Raw genomic sequence first — 19,952 nt, forward strand, 5'->3', positions numbered from 1 at the left:
CACTAATGATTCACATTAAGAAAAACACATTTCTTGGCAGCACAAAAGCCAAAAGAAGCTGTGTGAATGGTCAAAATAATAATAATAATAATCCAAAATCCAGTCAGGCAGCACCTTCACAAAATAGTAAATGAACTTTTAAGCTTTTGGATACAAATCAGGGAGGACATTTTTCAGTTCAGGGGCAAAATAGTGAAAATAAGTTTGAGGCATTTTTGTTGGTCCTAACAAAGGTACTGCTGACTGTGGGGTTTGGAATGTTTCCTAGAAAAGATTAACCTGTTAAAACTACTACTTTTGAATAGAAAACAAGATCAAGGTTTTTAAGGACTCCTGCAACTTAAGGAGCAAAATATACAATCAATTTCTAACCATAAAAGGCACAGTATTTCATAATTTCTGTGCTATTATCCATCATTCCAGCCCCCCCCCCCCCACTGAGGCACAATTATTGCCAGATCTTTTTAATGCTAAAGCAAATCCACAGGAAATTTTGAGTCATTTATTCCCATCTTAGTACATGGTATGACTCAGAAGTGTGTCTGTAACAGGGAGTTTCCCCTTTCTGGCCTTTCAAAATGTTTTCTGAAACCAATGCAAACAGCCTAAAAAACCTCACTTTCCATGCCCTGCTCTCAGCGCCAGAGTTTAGTCAAGAAGCACAGGTTATTATGTGATATATACAGTATATAGCTAGGTATAATGATGATTAACATCAACACGTCTTCTCGTTTTTGCAGCCTGATCCTTTGCATGCTTACTCAGAACTATATTTCAGTGATTTCAATGAAATTTACCCCCAAATGATTGTTCTTAGGTGCGTAGGCTCATTGAGCCAACCCAGTGACAATCTTTCTCTTGATCACTTTCACAAGGCCCTGTAGGTCACTATTCCACTCCCATTTTATAGGTGAGAAACTGAGGAGGCTGGTCCATCAAGGTGGGGGTTGCCAAGTGGGTATTTTGTTTCTGTTGTGAATACACTTGACATAGTCAACTTTATTTGTGTGAACAACTGGTAATGGGACGTGGGTGGCGCTGTGGGTTAAACCACAGAGCATAGGACTTGCCAACCAGAAGGTCGGAGGTTCGAATCCCTGCGACAGGGTGAGTTCCCTTTGCTCAGTCCCTGCTCCTGCCAACCTAGCAGTTTGAAAGCACGTCAAAGTGCAAGTAGATAAATAGGTACTGCTCCGGTGGGAAGGTAAATGGCGTTTCCGTGCGCTGCTCTGGTTCACCAGAAGCAGCTTAGTCATGCTGGCCACATTACCCGGAAGCTGTACGCCAGCTCCCTCGGCCAATAAAGCGAGATGAGCACCACAACCCCAGAGTCGGTCACGACTGGACCTAATGGTCAGGGGTCCCTTTACCTTTAACTTTACCGGTAATAGGCCCCCCCCCCAAGTGGACTGCACACAGGGCACCACAGATCATAAAGCCACCACTGGTGGTCTGATTCATTGTATGTTCCAAACATAAGAGTAAAAAAAGTAGAGCAGCATCCATGGTGCAAAGGCCTCCTGAAATAAATCCATTTGAACCTGATGCCTGAAATTTTCACTCTCAGATCCATCCAGCACTGTATTCCCTTTCCCATAGCATCCAAGGCAGATAATTCCCTACACCCACATGGCCTAGATTTTCTCTGAGCACTCTCCAAAGACCAGCATGTCCAATGCAGGCCACATTTACACTAATCCAAGAAGTTTGACTTGATCCACCCATCGTTGTCTTTTCCAACCTGGTGATCTCCAGATGGTTTGGATTTTTATCCAGTTTCTCCCAATACTTCAGCCTAACAAGCAGCTCAGCCAGATCCGCAATATATCATCCCCACTTTCGCAACAACTTGCTGTTCCTGCATCCTCCCCACCTGGCACTTCTATTTCAAGCACATTTTGGGCAGGAGAAAACAACTTTGCCCTCCCTGTCTTCAGGCAACCAAGTGTCAGTCAGATGCCTCCAGGCAGACAATGTGATTATACTGCATGGCCAACCCCACCCATCTCTGTTGTTTGTTATCCTAAGTCAGCCTTCCCCAGCACAGAGCCCTCCAGATGTTTTGGACTAGAACTCCCATCATCCCCAGCCATTGCAGCCATATGATGCTGAGACTGATGGGAGCTGTAGTACATAGTATGTGGAGAGGACACCAGGCTGCCAAAGGCTGTCCTTAGCTACACCTGGGTCTGTTGGACCTAATAAAAGAGGCACTGAGATCATGGGAATACAAGCACTGTTGATGTGCTGGATGTTGTCATGGTTCCCATAAGTATGTCAATCCCTTCTCAGTTCCACTGTCTGGAGGTCACACAATGTTAATAGGAACTTTACTTCTTTAAAGCATATTTTTTTTAAAAAACCACCTGTTTTTCAGCCAAAAAAGGGCCTCCAGAGTGGTTTCCAGATGTCAGTGATAAGACAGTCCCTGCCCTCAGGCTTACAATCTAAAAGACATGAGACAAAAATAAAAGGATTTGGCAAGGGCGCAGAGGAGGGAAAAGGCAAACTTGGTGCTTACATACTGGGGTAGAGAGTGACTTGTTTTGCAAATGGGTTGTTCAGATCTCCTGTATCACATCATTACATCACTTGGATATCAGCTGTGTGTGGATGTAAAAAGGCCCTGTAGAAACTGCCCTTCATATGACTCCTATCTATGCTGAGTGGGGTCAAGAATGGCATCAGCGCTGAGTCATCCTACATGCAGCTTCTGAATTCATATGTTTATGTCCTCTCTCCTCTTTCACATTTCACAGGCAATGCTGCATAACAAGTTTCAGACACAGTCCAGTGCACCTTCAGATAGGGATTTTTTTTTTTGCAGGGGGAGGGGTGAAAATACCTTCTGTATTTATTCTTTGTTGAGGCCTGAAAGGGATTAAAGCCTTAGTCAACTGAAGCTGGCAATTTCCTGGTTCGAAAGAGTGACATCCTCCCAAACAGAACTCTGCCAAGCAAAGAGATTATGCCGATTATGGCAAGATGTGTCTCAGCGAGAAAATGTGCTTATTATTCTTTGTACAGCGCACCTAGTGCCTTCACAGGCAAAAAGAGAAAGGTCCTTTCCCGCAAGGAGTTTACGTATTGAATAACATAATTTGGGGTGGGTGAACTATAGCATCTTTGCCCCACTATAGATGAGTCCCTGTGGCAGACACTTTCTGAACTGGATCCCACTTCATGCATCTATTGAAGTGTTACTCTTGCTTTTCATGTATATTGTACAAATCAGGGATGGAGAACCTTTTTGGGGAACTAACTTGCAGACCAACTTTTACAGGTGGGTGGGGCAATCCACTTGTCAATCACATGACATCACTGCTACCACATGATGGACAGGTGGGGTTTCCCTTGTCAAAATCCATTGCAGACCCCTTGATCCTGTCTAAACAAAGGGGTGGGGCGGGACTGCACAGCAGTTTCTCCAACCCATTTAAAGATCACTGCTGAAGTGGCAACCTAGCGCAGAAACTCTATCTACAAGACAGACAGGTTTTTTGGGTTTTGTTTTTAAAGAGGCAGATTGGATGGGTAGGGAATAGGGATAATTTGAAACATTTATGGCACTGGGGGGAGATGTTGGGGATAAAAAGCCACCTATATTGGTTTGGACGTGCATGTGAAGGAGACAAAACAACAAAGAAGCAACATATTCAGCCATATAAATTTGTTTATGTTTTGAAATGTATCACCATGGCAATTATACTAGCTCAGCCTGTAACGAAAAGCCTCTTTGTTAGAAAGGAACAGTTTCCATTTCCCCTGCCCACATCCTATTCAGGGGTTTGTTTGTTTTGCTACAAAAACTTTTTTTAAAAAAAGTATTTTATTTAAAAAAGCACATGCCTTTTTTTCTCCCTTCTTCTTCTTCACCTCCCCCAAATATTGCAATTTGGATCAGAGTTCTTACTCCAGCGGAAGATTTAACTGAATGCCCTTTCAGATATTTTCTAGCCACAATATTAGGCAAATATGAATTCACATTGACATGGAAAAGTACAGAGAGCTTAAAACACAACTTCACGGAGTCAAGATAATTGTGTGTCATGCTTGAATGTTGACACTGACAAAACACAGCCCCTGATGGAAACTTACAATAGTACAAGCACGCTACAAACTGAAATCACTGTTCCCTCCAGGTTGTTTCTTGCCTACTGAAGTTTAAGATGGGGGGGGGGGGAGGGATGACCCTCTGAAAGAGCATTAATTGTCCTAATCACCATATTGAGCAGGCTCTCATAAACATAGCCAATCTTTTTTTTAAAAAAAACCACTATTATTCTGTATGCCCTTCACTGTAATAAGTGCTACTTCTACTTTTGGGGACTTCGGGCCAGACAAATATTACAACATACCCACTGTCTGTATTTGCTACGTTCATTGTTATTATTTAACCCGTTTATCCCACCTATTTGCTCCTCTGGCTTTTTGGGGGAACAGATACACCTCCTGCTGCTTTTAGAAAATAATTATTTCTGTTTACTTTCTTTGGACCACCTTCTTCCGGTTGTGCTGTCAGTAAGCAACCTGCCAGATAACACAGAAATCTGTCAGATGGCAAGCAGCCAGGAAACGGAGCACATTCATTGCTTGCTACACAAAGAGGAAAGTTTGTTACTCATGACTTTTCGTTACTGTTTCACACACTCACTATGAAATGGATAATTTTACTAGGTGTGTAGTTTTGAACCACTCTACTGCTACAACTTGTTAATTTAAGTAGTGTGGGCAAAAACCAGTTTCCTGTCTATCCACATGATAAGGGAATCCCAGGAGCGATCATCTGTCCTCAGCTATTTGCGTAGGTAGACAGAACACAACTGCTCTTATCAGTTAATGGTGCAATCCTGCCCTTTCCCTTACTTTTGTCCTTAGGCAAACTTTTAAAGCAACATATATTTCCAGCAATAAAACAAATGGGTTCCTCTTTTTTAACCTTACATGCTTTTCTTTCAGTGTAATCCCTCCCCTTTGATGTTCTTTCCATCCAAAGGAACTGTTCCAACACGTTTTAAAAGCTCTGAATGAATATTCACTCCATTGGAGCCAACTCCTAGAGTCCGAGGTCCCTTCAGACCCCCTACTAAAATATTTGAGGGCCCTGGGAGTCTCTTCCAAGGGGTCTCTTCCAGTCCTGGAGAGGCCCATAGGCAACTGAACCTGGGAGACATTCTGCATGCAAAAAGTGCTCTACTACTAGAAGCCCACAAGTGCAGCGCAGAGGCAACAGAAATCCCCTACTGCTGCTGCCTCTGAGTGTGGGATGTGAAACATATAGCAGTCAAGTACAACATTCCTAGAATGAACATGCTAGGGGGTGCTTTGTATGCAGTCAGGATAAAACTTCCTGTTTCCTCCTGAGCTGTGGCAAACTTCCTCTGCATGTGACTAGAGGCCTGTGTGCGTGAGAGAGAGGCCAAATCTGGACAAGAAGGAGCACACATTCTTCTCCATTTTGTTTTCCTATGTGTTAGGAGAAGTGACTGCTCAGTTGCAGTCACTTGGGACTAACTCCTTTATGGGATAGTTCATGTAGATCTGTACTTTTGCAACCTAAGTCTGCCTTCAGGGATCTAACTGTGAACTGAAAGATTGTGAGTAAACTACTTTTATGCTGACTTTCATAAGATTGCCGTTTCTATTCTTTTTAAAAGGGACAATAAGGGATCTTACCAGGAATCTTATACAGTGGTACCTCAGGTTAAGTACTTAATTTGTTCCGGAGGTCCGTTCTTAACCTGAAACTGTTCTTAACCTGAAGCACCACTTTAGTTAATGGGGCCTCCTGCTGCCGCCGCGCCGCCTGAGCACGATTTCTGTTCTCATCCTGAAGCAAGGTTCTTAACCCGAGGTACTATTTCTGGGTTAGGAGAGTCTGTAACCTGAAGCGTATGTAACCTGAGGTATTGAGAGGCTCAGACGAGCCTGCAACAAGCAAACCGCTGTGTGTTTAAAGGGGAATGTTCTGTATCTGCTAAGATACAGAACTTGCTAACACAAGTTAGGAAGGATATCATTAAACAATATATCCTCTCCTGCCTCCCTGAACATTCCCACACTAAGACCCTGGCCTCCTTGCTTGTTTAATCCACAGAGTTTTGACCAAGTGTTTCTCCCTCCTCCCACTTGAAGTGGGTCTCTCCCTCTGCTTGCAATCAGGTCTATGCCCCTGGAGGAAACAACTCCCTCAAACATCATCCGGCTCTCAAACATCTCTAGACAACTGAGTGCTGGAGATAAATCTTCTTGCAAGAGCCATCAGAGTGATCATGGAAGAGTTTCTCTTTGATACGCAGCAATTTGATACATTTCTGCTTAGTTTGTTAAAAGCTTTATTTTTATTTTTTCAGTGCTCATATGTAACCAACCCCCACCCCACAAATATATAAGAACAAACCTCAGCAAAGAGATGCCACTTGATCAGAATATCTGATGAGCACATAAAAATGTAAGATGGATGAGATGGCATTAAAACACTTATCAGTTCGCTCAAGGAACCATTGCAAGTAAAGGACTCTGGTCACTAAGGTGTGTATTTACTCCCTGCCTGAGGCATGTTAAAGAATTGTTCCCAACAGTTTATTTTAGGGATCAATCCAAACCTCACAAAGCAAGGCTGAAATTAAAGTTCTAAAAAATCCTCTAAAAGTCCAGGAAAAAACCCAGTCTTCTCCCTGGGCAAAAGTGTTAGTTTAGAAGGAATTTAAGAACCTAGAATCAACTAGGTAAACGTAAGTATTAAGGCTTCCTCAACAGAAGCATAGGGTTAGTAACTCAGTTTGTGCATTTGAATTCCTGAACAGATCCCTCTACGTGGGAATTTTACATGGGAGTTCAAATGCAAGTTTACAGGTGGGGAGGTGGAGCCTGCCATCTCCCCACCCATGACTGAACATGCACATTGAATTATGGGATGGGGCTAAAGTTTCCGAGGACTCACAACCTGGTGGTCCCTCTGTCTTCAGAGTGATGCTCGTGGGAGTTGGATTCCTTTGTGTTTTGTACAACATCAGAGGGTGGACAGGCAGGTTCCAAATCTTTTACGCCTTGCGTCTCACCCCCTTAGGGTCCTCAGAAAGATTGACAGGGGATAGGGCACTATGCCTGGGTCCAGTCACATTTTCTGCAGGGCAGAGAAAGAAAAGGAGAAGGATGGGTGAGATCAGGGGATGCATCAGCATCCGCTGTTGCAGACAGATTCACAAAACATTCTCTCTTCAAACTTCACATGGATTTGGTCAGGAAGCCTCGTAGAGAGCAGAAAATACTCCCTTCAAGTTAGTAGAGGCAAGTCAAGGACAAAGAGAATGTAGTGGCTAGTTATCAAGATAAACAGTGGTACCTTGGTTCTCAAATGCCTTGCTACTCAAATGCCTTGGTTCCCAAACACCAAAAACCCGAATTTAAGTGTTCCGGTTTTCGAACGTTTTTTGGAAGCCGAACGTCCGATGAGGCTGTCAGCTATTGTTTCCGGGCCACCTGCACCAATCAGAAGCTGCATGCACCTTGGTTTTCAAACATTTTGGAAGTCAAACGGACTTCCAGAATGGATTAAGTTTGATGCTTTTGTTTTTGCTATTTATTTTGTGTTTTTGTTTTTGAGGCTTTTTTGGTTAATTTGTTTTTGTGACTGTGTGGAACCCAGTTCAGCTACTGATTGATTGATGATGGAAATGGATAAAAGCCCCCCCCCCCCCCCATCCAAACAATGACTATCATCAGTGCAGGTAAGTGTTATGATTTATATATGTGAGAATATATAGAATTCCTATATGTTCATAAATTGACCAGGCAAACACATACATAAGTATATAAACTACGTGTCTGAAATAGTAAAGGTAAAGGTAAAGGTACCCCTGCCCGTACGGGCCAGTCTTGACAGACTCTGGGGTTGTGCGCCCATCTCACTCAAGAGGCCGGGGGCCAGCGCTGTCCAGAGACACTTCCGGGTCACGTGGCCAGCGTGACAAAGCTGCATCTGGCGAGCCAGCGCAGTACACGGAAACGCCGTTTACCTTCCCGCCAGTAAGCGGTCCCTATTTATCTACTTGCACCTGGGGGTACTTTCGAACTGCTAGGCTGGCAGGCGCTGGGACCGAGCAACGGGAGCGCGCCCCGCCGCGGGGATTCGAACCGCCAACCTTTCGATCGGCAAGCCCTAGGCGCTGAGGCTTTTACCCACAGCGCCACCCGCGTCCCTGACTGAAATAGTACAGGAGAGCAATCCTGAAACCATTTTGACTCCCCCAAATTGACCTCAAATGTTTCTCTGCAAGGAGGAAGGAAATGGGAAAGCCTCCCCATTGTCTCTTTGCTCAAAAATCCTGTCTTAAGGGCATATCTGTGTATGAATAGGGTGAGCCTGTGACCTGGACTGAGGAATTAAGTATTTATCATCACAAAAGAATGGTCAGGCTCTCCAGGTAAACCCATTAACAGGTTTTCTGCCCTTCTGTGATGTATGTATGATGTATTGGGGGACCTTTGTTCTGGGTTCTTCCTCCCTCCTGCAGGGGTGGGTGGGTGAGCACCCTGTTGCATCAGTTTAATAAAGATCAGGCTTACTAGCTGCTTTGCTTCTCAATATTCTCTGGTTGGCCTCTGTTATTTTTCTCCTACCAATAGAAAACCTACATAAGGAACCTACATATATGGGCTCTTGGGTACCCCATAAGGGAAAAGGAGCAGTTTTTTCTTACAACATAAGAAAAAAAATTAATTATCTACAATACTGTCTTCTTTATTTTATAGTACAGTACATTGATTATTGCTTTCATTTTATGGATCAATGGTCTCATTCGATAGTAAAATTCATGTTAAATTGCTGTTTTAGGGGTTGTTATTAAAAGTCTGCAACAGATTAATCCGTTTTGCATTACTTTCTATGGGAAAGCGCGCCTTGGTTTTGGAACGCTTTGGTTTCGAACGGACTTCCGGGACGGTTTAAGTCTGAGAAGCAAGGTACCACTATATATATTAAACTCCCACAGCTCCAGTAAAAGAGACATAATCCCAGAGCTGGACAGGACAAGGTCTATTGATAGTGCCATCTCCCTGTGCAAATGGAAGATCCAGCAACTCAGGGGTCCTCGGAGCACACCAGTGCTTCCCTTTCATTTCGCAATGTCCATGGGCTGCTTCATTTCTGTCTGCGTTCACTAGTAGGAGTGGCCAGATGGACTATGTTTGGTGGGGTGTGTGCATCACCTGGTCTCCAGAGACCTGCAGTGTGGTTTCCTCTTCCCAGACACTTCCTTGATGTGCCAGAAAAATTACCTTTCTCCCTTGTTTTCCCTCTTATTAAGAGAAGGGCAGCAATTAGCTTAGGGCCCCTCCATAAAGCCTTTATATCATGAATTCATGATTGTGGGTGTCAGGGTGATTACTATGAATACTGTTTGTGCCTGCAGAAGTTTACAATCAGTACATATCCTGCAGCTCCCTGCTAAAATCCTGTAACTTTTCTTACCACAGATTTTCTGGGGTGGGGTCATTTGTTTCAACCACTTAACACCGAACACGACAAGTTTAACTTATAAAGTTAAGACCACATAGCAGTGGGGTTTTCATAATTGTTTTCTGTCTGCTTCAGCAGCAAAGGGGAAGCAGAACAGCACGGAGCACCAAGTGGAAGGAAGTCTTGGGAGGAAGAAATATCCCTTCCCAAGTGGAAGTGGGGCATTGCAGTGCTGTTGCTGCCTGGGGCTGGAAAACAGGAGAGAGGAGTGCCAAGGTTGTGCAAGCTATATAAATCAAAACATTTACCAGCCATTCTGATCTTCCCGGCTCTTGAGTAATTTTGCAGCCCTCAAGGTTCTTCCTCTCTTCCTCCATAGCCTTCAGCTGGGCTTTGGTTTTCTCCTGAACAACAACAACAACAACAACAAATAATGATGTTTTTTGCTTTATCAGGGAGATTTTCCCTTTACCTGATTTGTTCGTCCAACCCCCTCCCCCACCCCCAAGTTAAAACAACCCAAGGCCACCCATAGGCGCCGACCCAATGGGGCTTGAGGGGGCCCGAGCCCCCTCAAAAATTCGTTTGGGGGGGCTCCGCCCCCCCCAATAATCTCCGGCGCCCCTCCAGCAGAGCGCCATCGCCGCCCCTCTCCCAGCCCAAAATGCACAGGGAGGGGCGGGCTGCATGCCTCCTGCCCTCCCTCCCGAGCAAAAGCTCCACCCAATTTCCTTTGGAGCTGATTAATAGGCGCAGCACACTCTCCCCTATTCGCTCACGAGGAGGCGGCGCCACTTTATTTGCATATTCATGAGCTTATTTATTATTCATGAGCTTTCCCGGGCCCCCCCAATATTTTTTATAAGTCCGCGTCCCTGAGGCCACCTCCACATCTTTATAGGGTGGCAGCAAATTCCACCAATGAAGGTCAGAGCTCAGGGGTGGAGCATCTGTTTTGCATGCAGAAAGTCCTTGGTTCAGTTACAGGCATCTGCAGGTAGGGCTGGGAATGTTCTCCATCTGAAACCCTGGAGAGCTGCTGCCAGCCAGTTCTGAGCCACATGGACACAGGACACTGCCTTATAAGGAGTCAGGCCATTGGTCCATCTAGCTCAGTATTGTCTACACTGACTGGCAGCAGCTTTCTAGGGATACAGACTGAGTTCTACCTGGAGACTGAACCTCAGACCTTCTGCCTGCAGAGCAGATGCTCTACCACTAAGCTGTGGTCTTTCCCCCAAACAGCCTCAGTATAAAGCAGATTACAATGTTTGCCTTGCTTACCTTGAGCTCTCGGGCAACCTCCTCCAACAGGGCTACCTTATGGCCGCTGTGCGCCTTGGTCCGTTTACACACCATACAAAGCGGGGCTTCATCATCCTTACAAAAGAACTTCAGGGGCTTCCGATGCCTTTTACACACCTCTCTTCTCCTTTCTGTGCATCTCTCCACCCACAGCTTGACAAGATGGACCACTTTTGCCAGTTGCCAGTTTGGCCTGCTGTCCATTGGCTGAAAGAGTCTCCTGCACTCAGGGCAAGCAGAGGCTTCCTCAGATTCAGGCCAGGACTGGACAATGCAGGCTTTGCAGAAATTATGCCCGCAGTCCAACATCACAGGATCTTTGAAATATCCCAGGCAGATGGGACAAGTCATTGCATCAATAAGCTCCTCAAGAGGTCCCTCAGTTGCCATCCTTACTTCTCCCTAGAGGGCAATAACAGCAGGTTGGGTTTCATTTCTGATTTAAAATAGTTCAAGAGCAACAAAAATGGTGGTGGTGGGCAAAACAATGAGGTCTTACTCATTATAAAGTCCAAATCCACTTTGTTGCAAAACTTACAGAACACAAATGCCTTCAAAACTTACAGAGCACAAATTCCTTCCAAACTATCAACACCCAACATATTTTAAGGGACAAGTCTTTTGATGAGGACACTGTACAAATATTTCATAAGTATTTCAAGTTTACACCATAATTTCAACACAAATTTTTAAAAGTCCACCTAAAAAAGGTGAAAACAATTCAAGAGTTTGACCAATAAGCCAAACTAAACACAAGTGTTGCATATTATTTTTTAAAACAAGAATTTAGTTGAAGTTACACGGCGACCCAATCCTATATATGTGTTCTTTTAGAAATAAGCGCTAGGGGCTTACTCTTAGGTAACTGCACACCAGTTGATAGGATAAGTTTATAAACTTAAGATGACAACCCTGTGCACTTATCTGACAGTAAGTCCCATTGAACTCAGCATAATTTACTTCTAAGTAAAGATACCTAGGATCACAGTATAACAAATACCTTCTGATGAGGAGTGTCTCCCCCAGAGAAAGAGCCACCATTCTAAACAGCCATGTGCTAAATTTGATCACTATAAATAACCACACTACTTTCTTAATCCAGTAGTTTACTTACAGTTAAACACCACCAAGAAATACTGGAATCCAGACAAAGATCACACCCACACATTTAAAGCACATTACTTTCTGTAAAGAATCCTGGGAACTGTAGCTTGTCCCTTATGGAGCTACAATTCCCAGCATCCTTAACATGAAGCCTGCCTGGATTTTATAGTACTGTATTCTGAAGGTAAGGGGAACCTTTGGCCCTCTAGATGTTGACAAACCACAACTCCCATCATCCCTGACCACTGAGCATGTTTTCTGGGGCTGATGGGAGTTGCAGTTCTGTAACAACCAGCAAGCCAAAGTTCCCCCACACCTGGTCATTGGAGCACCTGTAACCAGTTAGCTCACTAATGAGAGAGTCCTTGCTTATTAGAGGACCTTTCCATATTTAGGCTGTACACCCATCTAGGAGTAAGTTCTACGGGATTCAACTTCTGAGTAGGACTGCACTGTGAATCTTCATTTAACTCTTTGAGAAATTGTGTTCTTAATCTCATTTCCAGGGAAGAAAGGGAGGATCAAATTGTCTGTATGCTTCATTCGCAGTATATAGTTTTTCTAAAGCCCAGAAATGAAAGACTGTGTGTTTGGACGATAGCCTATATAACGTTGCCTATAAAACAGTAGAAAGGGCAGTTAGTACAGCGTTTTATAGGCCTATAAAACAACTGCCTATCAACAGTCAGTCAGTGGCTTGAGCAGGCGCAGAGAAACTCCCTTTCCCTCCTTGGGTGAGAGCTCTCGCGTGCTTTTTAAAATCATAGTATTGTAATCATTTAGAAATTTGCATCTGATACACATCTGACATTAGCAAGTGATAATTTCATGCAAATCTCTCCCCACACACCCCCACGCCATGCCTAAGTGGCCGCCCTCTCTCTCCCACGTTAACACCTCAATCCTTAAAACAAAACAAAAAAATCCTTCCAGTAGCACCTTAAAGACCAACTAAATTAGTTCTTGGTATGAGCTTTCGTGTGCATGCACACTTCTTCAGATACACCAAGTGTGCATGCACACGAAAGCTCATACCAAGAACTAACTTAGTTGGTTTTTAAGGTGCTACTGGAAGGAATTTTTTTTGTTTTGACTATGGCAGACCAACACGGCTACCTATCTGTAACCTCAATCCTTATTGGTGTCTACTCAGGAGTAAGCCCTACACTGAATCCAACGGGGCTTCCTCCCTGAAAGCGCTCCAGGCCATCCGATCATCGGACCGATTAAAAACGTTGGAGCGCCTGGTTATCTCCCTCGCCAAATCTCTTCATAAAATGCGCCTCGAGGGGATGGAGGTGCCCCGCTCTTTCCCTTAGGTTTCTCCAGTGCCACTTGCACCGAAACCTGCGCTTTGCCGGATCGAGCCGGGAAAGTTTCTCTCGCCCGCCAACTCCGGCGCGGAGCGTTTTTGGCGCCTCAGGCGGCGAGCGGGGAAATGACTCTGCAGTCCCTCCCAGGATACTTTCGCCCGCTGGCGGCCGCTGCGCTTTGCCGGGCGGAGATGGTGGGCGAGGCCCCGGAAGGGGCTGGCTCGGCTGGGCCGGCCGAGGACTGAGGGAGCCCTTCGCTTCCAAATAACACCGCCGCCGCCTTCTCCTCCTGCCGCCTCGGCCATGGCTCGTCGTCTCCTGTCGCCGCTGCTCCTCCGCCTCGGCAGGGACCCTCGGTCGGGTCCTGCCGCCCTCCCCGTCCGCCGCGGCGGCGGAGTGAGGCGGTGCAGCTTGGGCGCCTGCGCCTCCTACCGCCTCCGGGACGGCGGTGAGTGACACACCCCGCGGCGACCCCCCCCCCCCAGAAAAGAGACCCCCCCTCTTCTCTCTGCAGGAACTTTTCCTCCCCCCCCAAAAAATTATGGCCTGTACCTGGGGTCCATAAGGCCCTAATATTTCCCCTTCGCCCCCTCCCCATCTCTTTTCCCAGCTGTCCACACCCTGCTTATTATTCCCCACCACCATGTTCCTTTTCTCATTCTCTAACACACACACACACGGGTTGCTTTTTGCTTAGTTAGGTACTGTACAACCCTAACCTACTATTATTTTACAATTTCGCCCCTGCGCAAAACACCCCTCTCAATTCATTCTCCACCTGTCCCCAACTTAAATCTTTCGTTTCTGATCTGCTTTTTTGAACCTCAGTGGTTGTGCCCTTTCCCTAGCACCCCAATATTGTATGATGGATTATTGTGTGGACTGCTTGTTATGTATTCTGTACACTCTGCTGTTGTGTATACAGTATGTACATTATTATAGCATCTATACCATACCTTTCTCTTAAGGAGTTTCCAAGGCAGCATACATGGTTCTCCTCATTTTATCCTCACAACAGCCCTGGGAGGTAGTGACAGGATCAAGGTTACCCAATTGCTATATTACTGAGTTGGGACTTGAACCCTGGTTTCTCCCAGGCCCTAACTGAACACTCTATTAACAACTACACCATACCAGCTCTCATTAGGTAAAGGAGGAGTTAAAACTTTTTGATAAATTAAATCGCAACACACTTCGCACTGTCCTTCCCAGTTTCTTCCTCACCTGTTTGCACCCACTTCAGAAACCCCCCAAGTCCCAACCTACTAGTCCATGGTTTTGTAGCAACAGCACAGCAGGGCCTTTAGAAAGTGGCCCCCTTTGGTCTCAGCTGGTCTTTGCAGGGAAATGTCACAGAGCCATGTGTCCTGATACCATCTTGCAGAGGACAGTCTTCTGGGGGAGGGGATGTATAATGTGGGGTGACCCAAATGCACACCCGTAGTTCCTTATTTGTTGTTCACATCTGGGGTCCCCACATACTTTTCAGTATTGCACAAATGCAACACTTGATTGGAAAAATGGATCATGGATTTATCTCATAGGGGACAGTCCCCTAGTCATGGGGTTGTACGATATGAGGATAGTGGAACTGGTTTGGCTGCACTGGGTGCTGGCACCTCAGGATATAGAATGGATTGCAAGAGATGGGCTGGGGTGTAGTGCTGAATGTTAGCATTGCACACGGCGCTGCTGAAATTTGAGAGCCAAAAGTCTGCCACTTGTTGGAAGTCTCCCTCAACCATGCTCCATACTCAGTTGTCAGACTTTTCTCCCCAAAGCAGCTTTCCTTTCCTTTGCACTGACATCCAGGCTTTCTTGGGAATTGTGCTGATATTTAGCAGTGGCAGGAAAGACCACAGATTAGGGAATGATGTGACAGCGTATCTGTTGAAAGCAATTGCATTAAAATCAGTGCAGAAACCTAAAAGAATTATTGGAAAATGCAAAGGTGTTGACTACAGTGTGAGGGAGCATCAGGTTCAAATCTAATTGCGGCTTCTCTGTGTGAATCTGAATTGCAACTGTTTATTCCTTTCATTGATAACTTTTGGAAGCAGGCTGGCTCTGAATATGGTTGCCAGCTGGAAGGCTGTCACCAGGATCAAGAGAAGGACTTCAAGCAAGCTGAAGAGCTTCCCATTGCTTGGTGGGATGTTTTGAATTTTCATGTGTCGTTGTAAACTGCTTTTGAAACTCCCCTTCATTTCAGAATTGGAGAACAACTTGGAGAATTGTTTGCACTGTGGCCTATTCTTCCAAGCAACTTCCATTGATCAATCAGCCTAAAACATATCTGTGAGTTCCATACAGCTTATGAGAAGCTTCCTGTGTCCTCCTCTTCTTCTTCTTCCAGTACATCCGCTGTGGCAGAGCCCGATTACAATTCCGGGGGGCAGCCGGCAGTCTCCGATCAATATCCAGTGGAGAGACAGCGTCTATGACCCCCATCTTAAACCCCTTGAAATACGCTATGATCCAGCCACTTGCCTCCATATGTGGAACAACGGATACTCGTTCCTGGTTGAGTTTGAGGATACCACAGACAAATCAAGTAAGACTTAAGGGGATCCCTGGGATCGTAGGATAATAGCTCCGTGGTAGAGCACTTGCTTTGTATGCCTGATGGCTTTTCCAGCTCAGGCCGGGAATGCCCCCTGCTTGAAACCCTGAAGACCCATTCATTGCTGCCAGTCAGTGTAGACAGTACTGAGCTAGATGCACCAATGATCTGACTTGGTGTAGAGCAGACTCCTAAGACCCACTGGTCCTGCTGTTAAGTTCTGGCCTAGCAGGCACCTTTCGCCACCCCTCCAGTTGGCAAAAGCTAAGTACGTTGGCAGACATTTCTGCAAGTTATTTCCCATTTCCCTAAATATCTGGGCAAATATGTGTCATGTGAATCCTTGCATTTTTGCTCGTATCCATGCCCTTGTGAAAGTTGATCCACATCTTTAAAATACGAGTGACAATTGCCCTGCTAATTTGCTAGGGTAAAAGCCAGGTTTTTGGTCTGGAGATCTATATTCAAATCTCCCCTTTTTCCAGCAGGCCGATTACGTGGGTTTGGTTACGTGGCTCTCCTGACCCCAGAGCCCTACCAAATAAAGGCCCCTGTTCAGATGAGAATTGTATCGCGTTTTATACCTGAAAGGGGCCATATAAATGTTCATGAGTGAAGTCTGTGGGTGGAAATTCTTAACTAATCCTCTCTCTAAGATAATTAATACAGTATCTAGTTTTGTCTCCCCATCCCTGGTTTTTGAGAAACTGCATATTTACAGTATATTCAATGTAGGAACTAATCCTTAACAAAGGCTGTTTCCTGTTGTGTATGTATTACATTTTAACCACACACATTCCTCCTCCATGGAGCTCAGGGCAGCATAGCTGGAAACTTCCTCATTTTTGTTTTTTTTAATTCTCAGCAACCCTGTGAGGTAGGTTGGGGTGCAAAAGCTCAGAGAACTTTACTGCCAAGCAAGTTTTTCCGTCAGGGTCTTAGTCAAGCAATCTTAGTCCAGTAGTCCAGCAATTATTCTTTTTTGCTATGATTTCCATTAATTTTGTCTCTTGGCTAAAATTCACTCCAACTGTAATCCATACAAGACTTGGGGAGCAGCTGACGTTCTTTATTTGGATGCATTTTTTTCATTCTTTTGGATGCTTTTTCATTCAACTTTTACCCATTCATTTTTGTAGAGGAAGCCCTCGAGGAGGTTTCATGTGTGCATGTTCCCAAATGAATAGTATAACACTGGCATTAAACATTAATGAAATAAAAGGTTGTTTATCACTTTGGCTGCATTTCACAGATAAGCTTTTGAATAATGTACTTGGAAAATATCTAGAAGGCAAGATAGGTGCTTGGTTCTAGCAAAGCACCTTGTTCTCTGGTTCCCCTTGGAATTGTATTGAAACCTCAGTAAATTGAAGGAAACTGAATATAGCTGCCTTCTCTGGCACTGGAAGAGCTCTTTTTATTCTTCCTGAAAAGAAAAGTCAGGTTTTGTTAGCTCACTGGAACCAAGTGCTCTGTGCTTAATGCTGTAATGGTTGTTTTAATTTCAAACAGATAAGACAGAGCCTCAAAAGTTGTACCTTGATAATCTGTTTAGCCAATAACTAATATTGTGGTGGCTGTTAGTGGTGTGTGGTTAGAACACTTAGCAGCACTCATTAAGTAAGTTGTGTGTTACACAGTACTTGGATTAAGTCTAGTTACTTGAGTAGCCATTATGCAAAGAGTATGTTTAAATTAGAGAAGGGTCATAGCCTTGTGGTGGGATACATGTTTTCCATGCAAAAGGTCCTAGGTTCAAGTCCTGATGTAGGGAACAGTACCGAGCTAGATGGACTAGTGATTCTATAAGGCATCATCCTAGTGTGGCCTCACCTGGATCCAATTTATGAGCCATAGGTTGCCCATCACAGCACTCTTTAAGAAGCATAATCGTTCTCTGGTAGTAACCTTCCTGGGTTGAAGCTTAGAGCTTGTGTTTGGGTTGTATCAAGTATCTTAAGAAAGCTATTTTAGATACTGCAGTTGCTTTTTATGGCTTTTCTTTTTGCTTGTCTTGCAGTCCCAGAGGAGGAGAGGTTAAAACTGTAGTGTGTACTAATAGTAACATGGCCATTTAGCTACAGTGATGGAATTCACAGATCCATGTTTGTGAGAGGATGAGCTGTGGATGTAGCTCAGTGTTAGAGGGCATGCTTTGGAAGCAGATGGTCACAGACTTGGTTACCTGTAATCTCCACCTTAGGGACGCGGGTGGCGCTGTGGGTAAAAGCCTCAGCGCCTAGGACTTGCCGATCGAAAGGTCGGCGGTTCGAATCCCCGCGGCGGGGTGCGCTCCCGCTGCTCGGTCCCAGCGCCTACCAACCTAGCAGTTCGAAAGCACCCCCAGGTGCAAGTAGATAAATAGGGACCGCTTACTAGCGGGAAGGTAAACGGTGTTCCGTGTGCTGCGCTGGCTCGCCAGATGCAGCTTTGTCACGCTGGCCACGTGACCCGGAAGTGTCTTCATACAGCGCTGGCCCCCGGCCTCTTGAGTGAGATGGGCGCACAACCCCAGAGTCTGTCAAGACTGGCCCGTATGGGCAGGGGTACCTTTACCTTTACCTTTAATCTCCACCTTAAGAAAGCATCCTGGAGGGTGGCGCTTGAGAAACGTCCACCAAAATCCTCAGAGAGCTGCTAGCAGTCAGCGTAGACAGTACTGGGCTAGGTGGGCTCATTCAGCATAAGACAGGTTTTTGTGTTCATGCTGGTGTATAAATATATATAGATAACTATGCAGGCAATTAAGGGTACACTTCCCACAGTGGTCTATTTATGTTTTTAATTTTTTTTCTTTTTTAACTTTTTATGATTTTATTGTTTGGTTTGATGTTTGTATACTGTTGTAAACTGTTGTGATACATTTTTACAATCCAGCAGTATAAGTGAAAACATTAAAATTGTGTTGGGGGTCTCCTTAAGCAGGCTTCTAATATATTAAACATGGAGAAGAGATACTAGGCAAGGTTGATAGATTTACTAGCAGAAAACAGCACCTTTGCTTTGCATTTCCAAGATCTCGCTTCTATCTTAGCATCCTGATATGACTCACTTTTCCCATTATCCTGCATGCTGTCCCTTGGTTTCTGCTAAGAGAAATTGCACAGCGGTCTCTCTCCCCAACCCCCCCCCCTCCAAATTTGATGATTATCATAGCTGTGGCTGACTTCAGACACCACCCTCCTTTCCTGTTCCTCTGCATTCTCTATCTCGGCCTTCTTGCTCAAGTTTCCTAGTCTTCCTCGGGGGTAACTTTTGCTCTCTAAATTTCAGCTGCTCTCTGCCGGTTTCCATTGAAACGCTTTAGGTTTGCTTTGAAGTCATTCTGATCCACGTCACTCTTTTCAATCTAATCTAATCATTATATGCCTATAACTTCTCCCTCTTTTTAAATATCTAAGCAGAGACAGCTGCTAGTGGTGATGCTTATATGCTACCTCTGCTGTCAGAGAGGCATTTTGCCTCAATACAAGTTGCTGGCAATTGCAGGTGGGCAGAATGCCATTGCATTCCGGTTCTGCTTTTGGGTTTCCCATTAGGGTATTTAGTTGGCCACTGTGAGAGCAGGATGCTAAGGTTAGATGGGCCATCCTTGAGGCTCATTTTACAAGACAATAAAATAAAACACATTTGTGCTGTTGGCATAAAAATGTCTTAACTTGCATGATAAGCATCCAGCCAAGTGTCATTTACATTACTCAAGCCCCAAAATGAATAAACGTACCTTCCCTATGCTGCAGTCCCCCTGTTGCAAACCCTGCTCATTCCAATGGGAGCGGGATTAGGAAGGGACTTAAATTATAGGCTTGTTCTTGCTTTACTATAATGCATTTCTTCTTTGTGGTTCTTTCTGACTCCTAAACACGTAACTTACTCTTATTTCCCACCTGCTCCTGATGCTCTCTTCTTCCTTTGTTTTCTTTCTCCTTGCTTCTGCTGTCTGACAGTAATAGGCAGCTGCACAGATAGAGAAGAGGAAAAAGAGTGGATTAGAGTCAAAAAGTAAGAAGGAAGACAATGGCAGTAAACTGAATAAAGGAGCGTGCTTTTAAGAGATGGGATCTAAATCAGATTTGTTCCAAGGATGAGGCTAGCAGCACTACTGGGAGTAGAATGAAATCAAAGGGGGAGAGAGAGAGAAGGAAATGAGAAACAAAGGCTTTGGACAAGGCAGGTAAGTGCTGGTGGTTGTGTGCACAGTGTTGCC

At 44.9% G+C, this 19,952-nt stretch overlaps 2 protein-coding genes across 4 annotated transcripts in view; one reads left to right on the forward strand and one right to left on the reverse strand.

The window, feature by feature from the left end:
* The window catches only part of CA5A (carbonic anhydrase 5A), a 30,883-nt gene that overhangs the window by 1,889 nt on the left and 9,042 nt on the right, over window positions 1-19,952 (forward strand). The window contains exons 1-2 of one of the 2 annotated variants that reach the window (XM_028739950.2): window positions 13,486-13,630; window positions 15,539-15,736. In XM_028739950.2, the coding sequence (XP_028595783.2) occupies window positions 13,486-13,630; window positions 15,539-15,736 (343 nt within the window). Of the gene's footprint in view, window positions 1-13,485; window positions 13,631-15,538; window positions 15,737-19,952 lie in introns of those variants that run through there. The other variant, XM_077931618.1, reaches the window with a different exon arrangement.
* LOC114602116 (zinc finger protein RFP-like) lies at window positions 16-13,174 on the reverse strand. 2 transcript variants are annotated; one of them, XM_028739948.2, is made up of 4 exons: window positions 13,036-13,174; window positions 10,745-11,167; window positions 9,769-9,864; window positions 16-7,126 (listed from the first exon to the last, which is right to left on the reverse strand). In XM_028739948.2, the coding sequence occupies exons 2-4, from the start codon at window positions 11,153-11,155 to the stop codon at window positions 7,118-7,120; spliced, it is 516 nt and encodes a 171-aa protein (XP_028595781.1). In that variant the 5' UTR covers window positions 11,156-11,167; window positions 13,036-13,174; the 3' UTR covers window positions 16-7,117. The 2 variants fall into 2 exon arrangements, with proteins under 2 accessions (XP_028595781.1, XP_028595780.1); XM_028739947.2 differs by lacking the exon at window positions 13,036-13,174 and adding an exon at window positions 11,880-12,830.

Source organism: Podarcis muralis, chromosome 7 (genome assembly GCF_964188315.1).
Source record: "Podarcis muralis chromosome 7, rPodMur119.hap1.1, whole genome shotgun sequence".
Lineage (NCBI taxonomy): Eukaryota > Metazoa > Chordata > Lepidosauria > Squamata > Lacertidae > Podarcis > Podarcis muralis.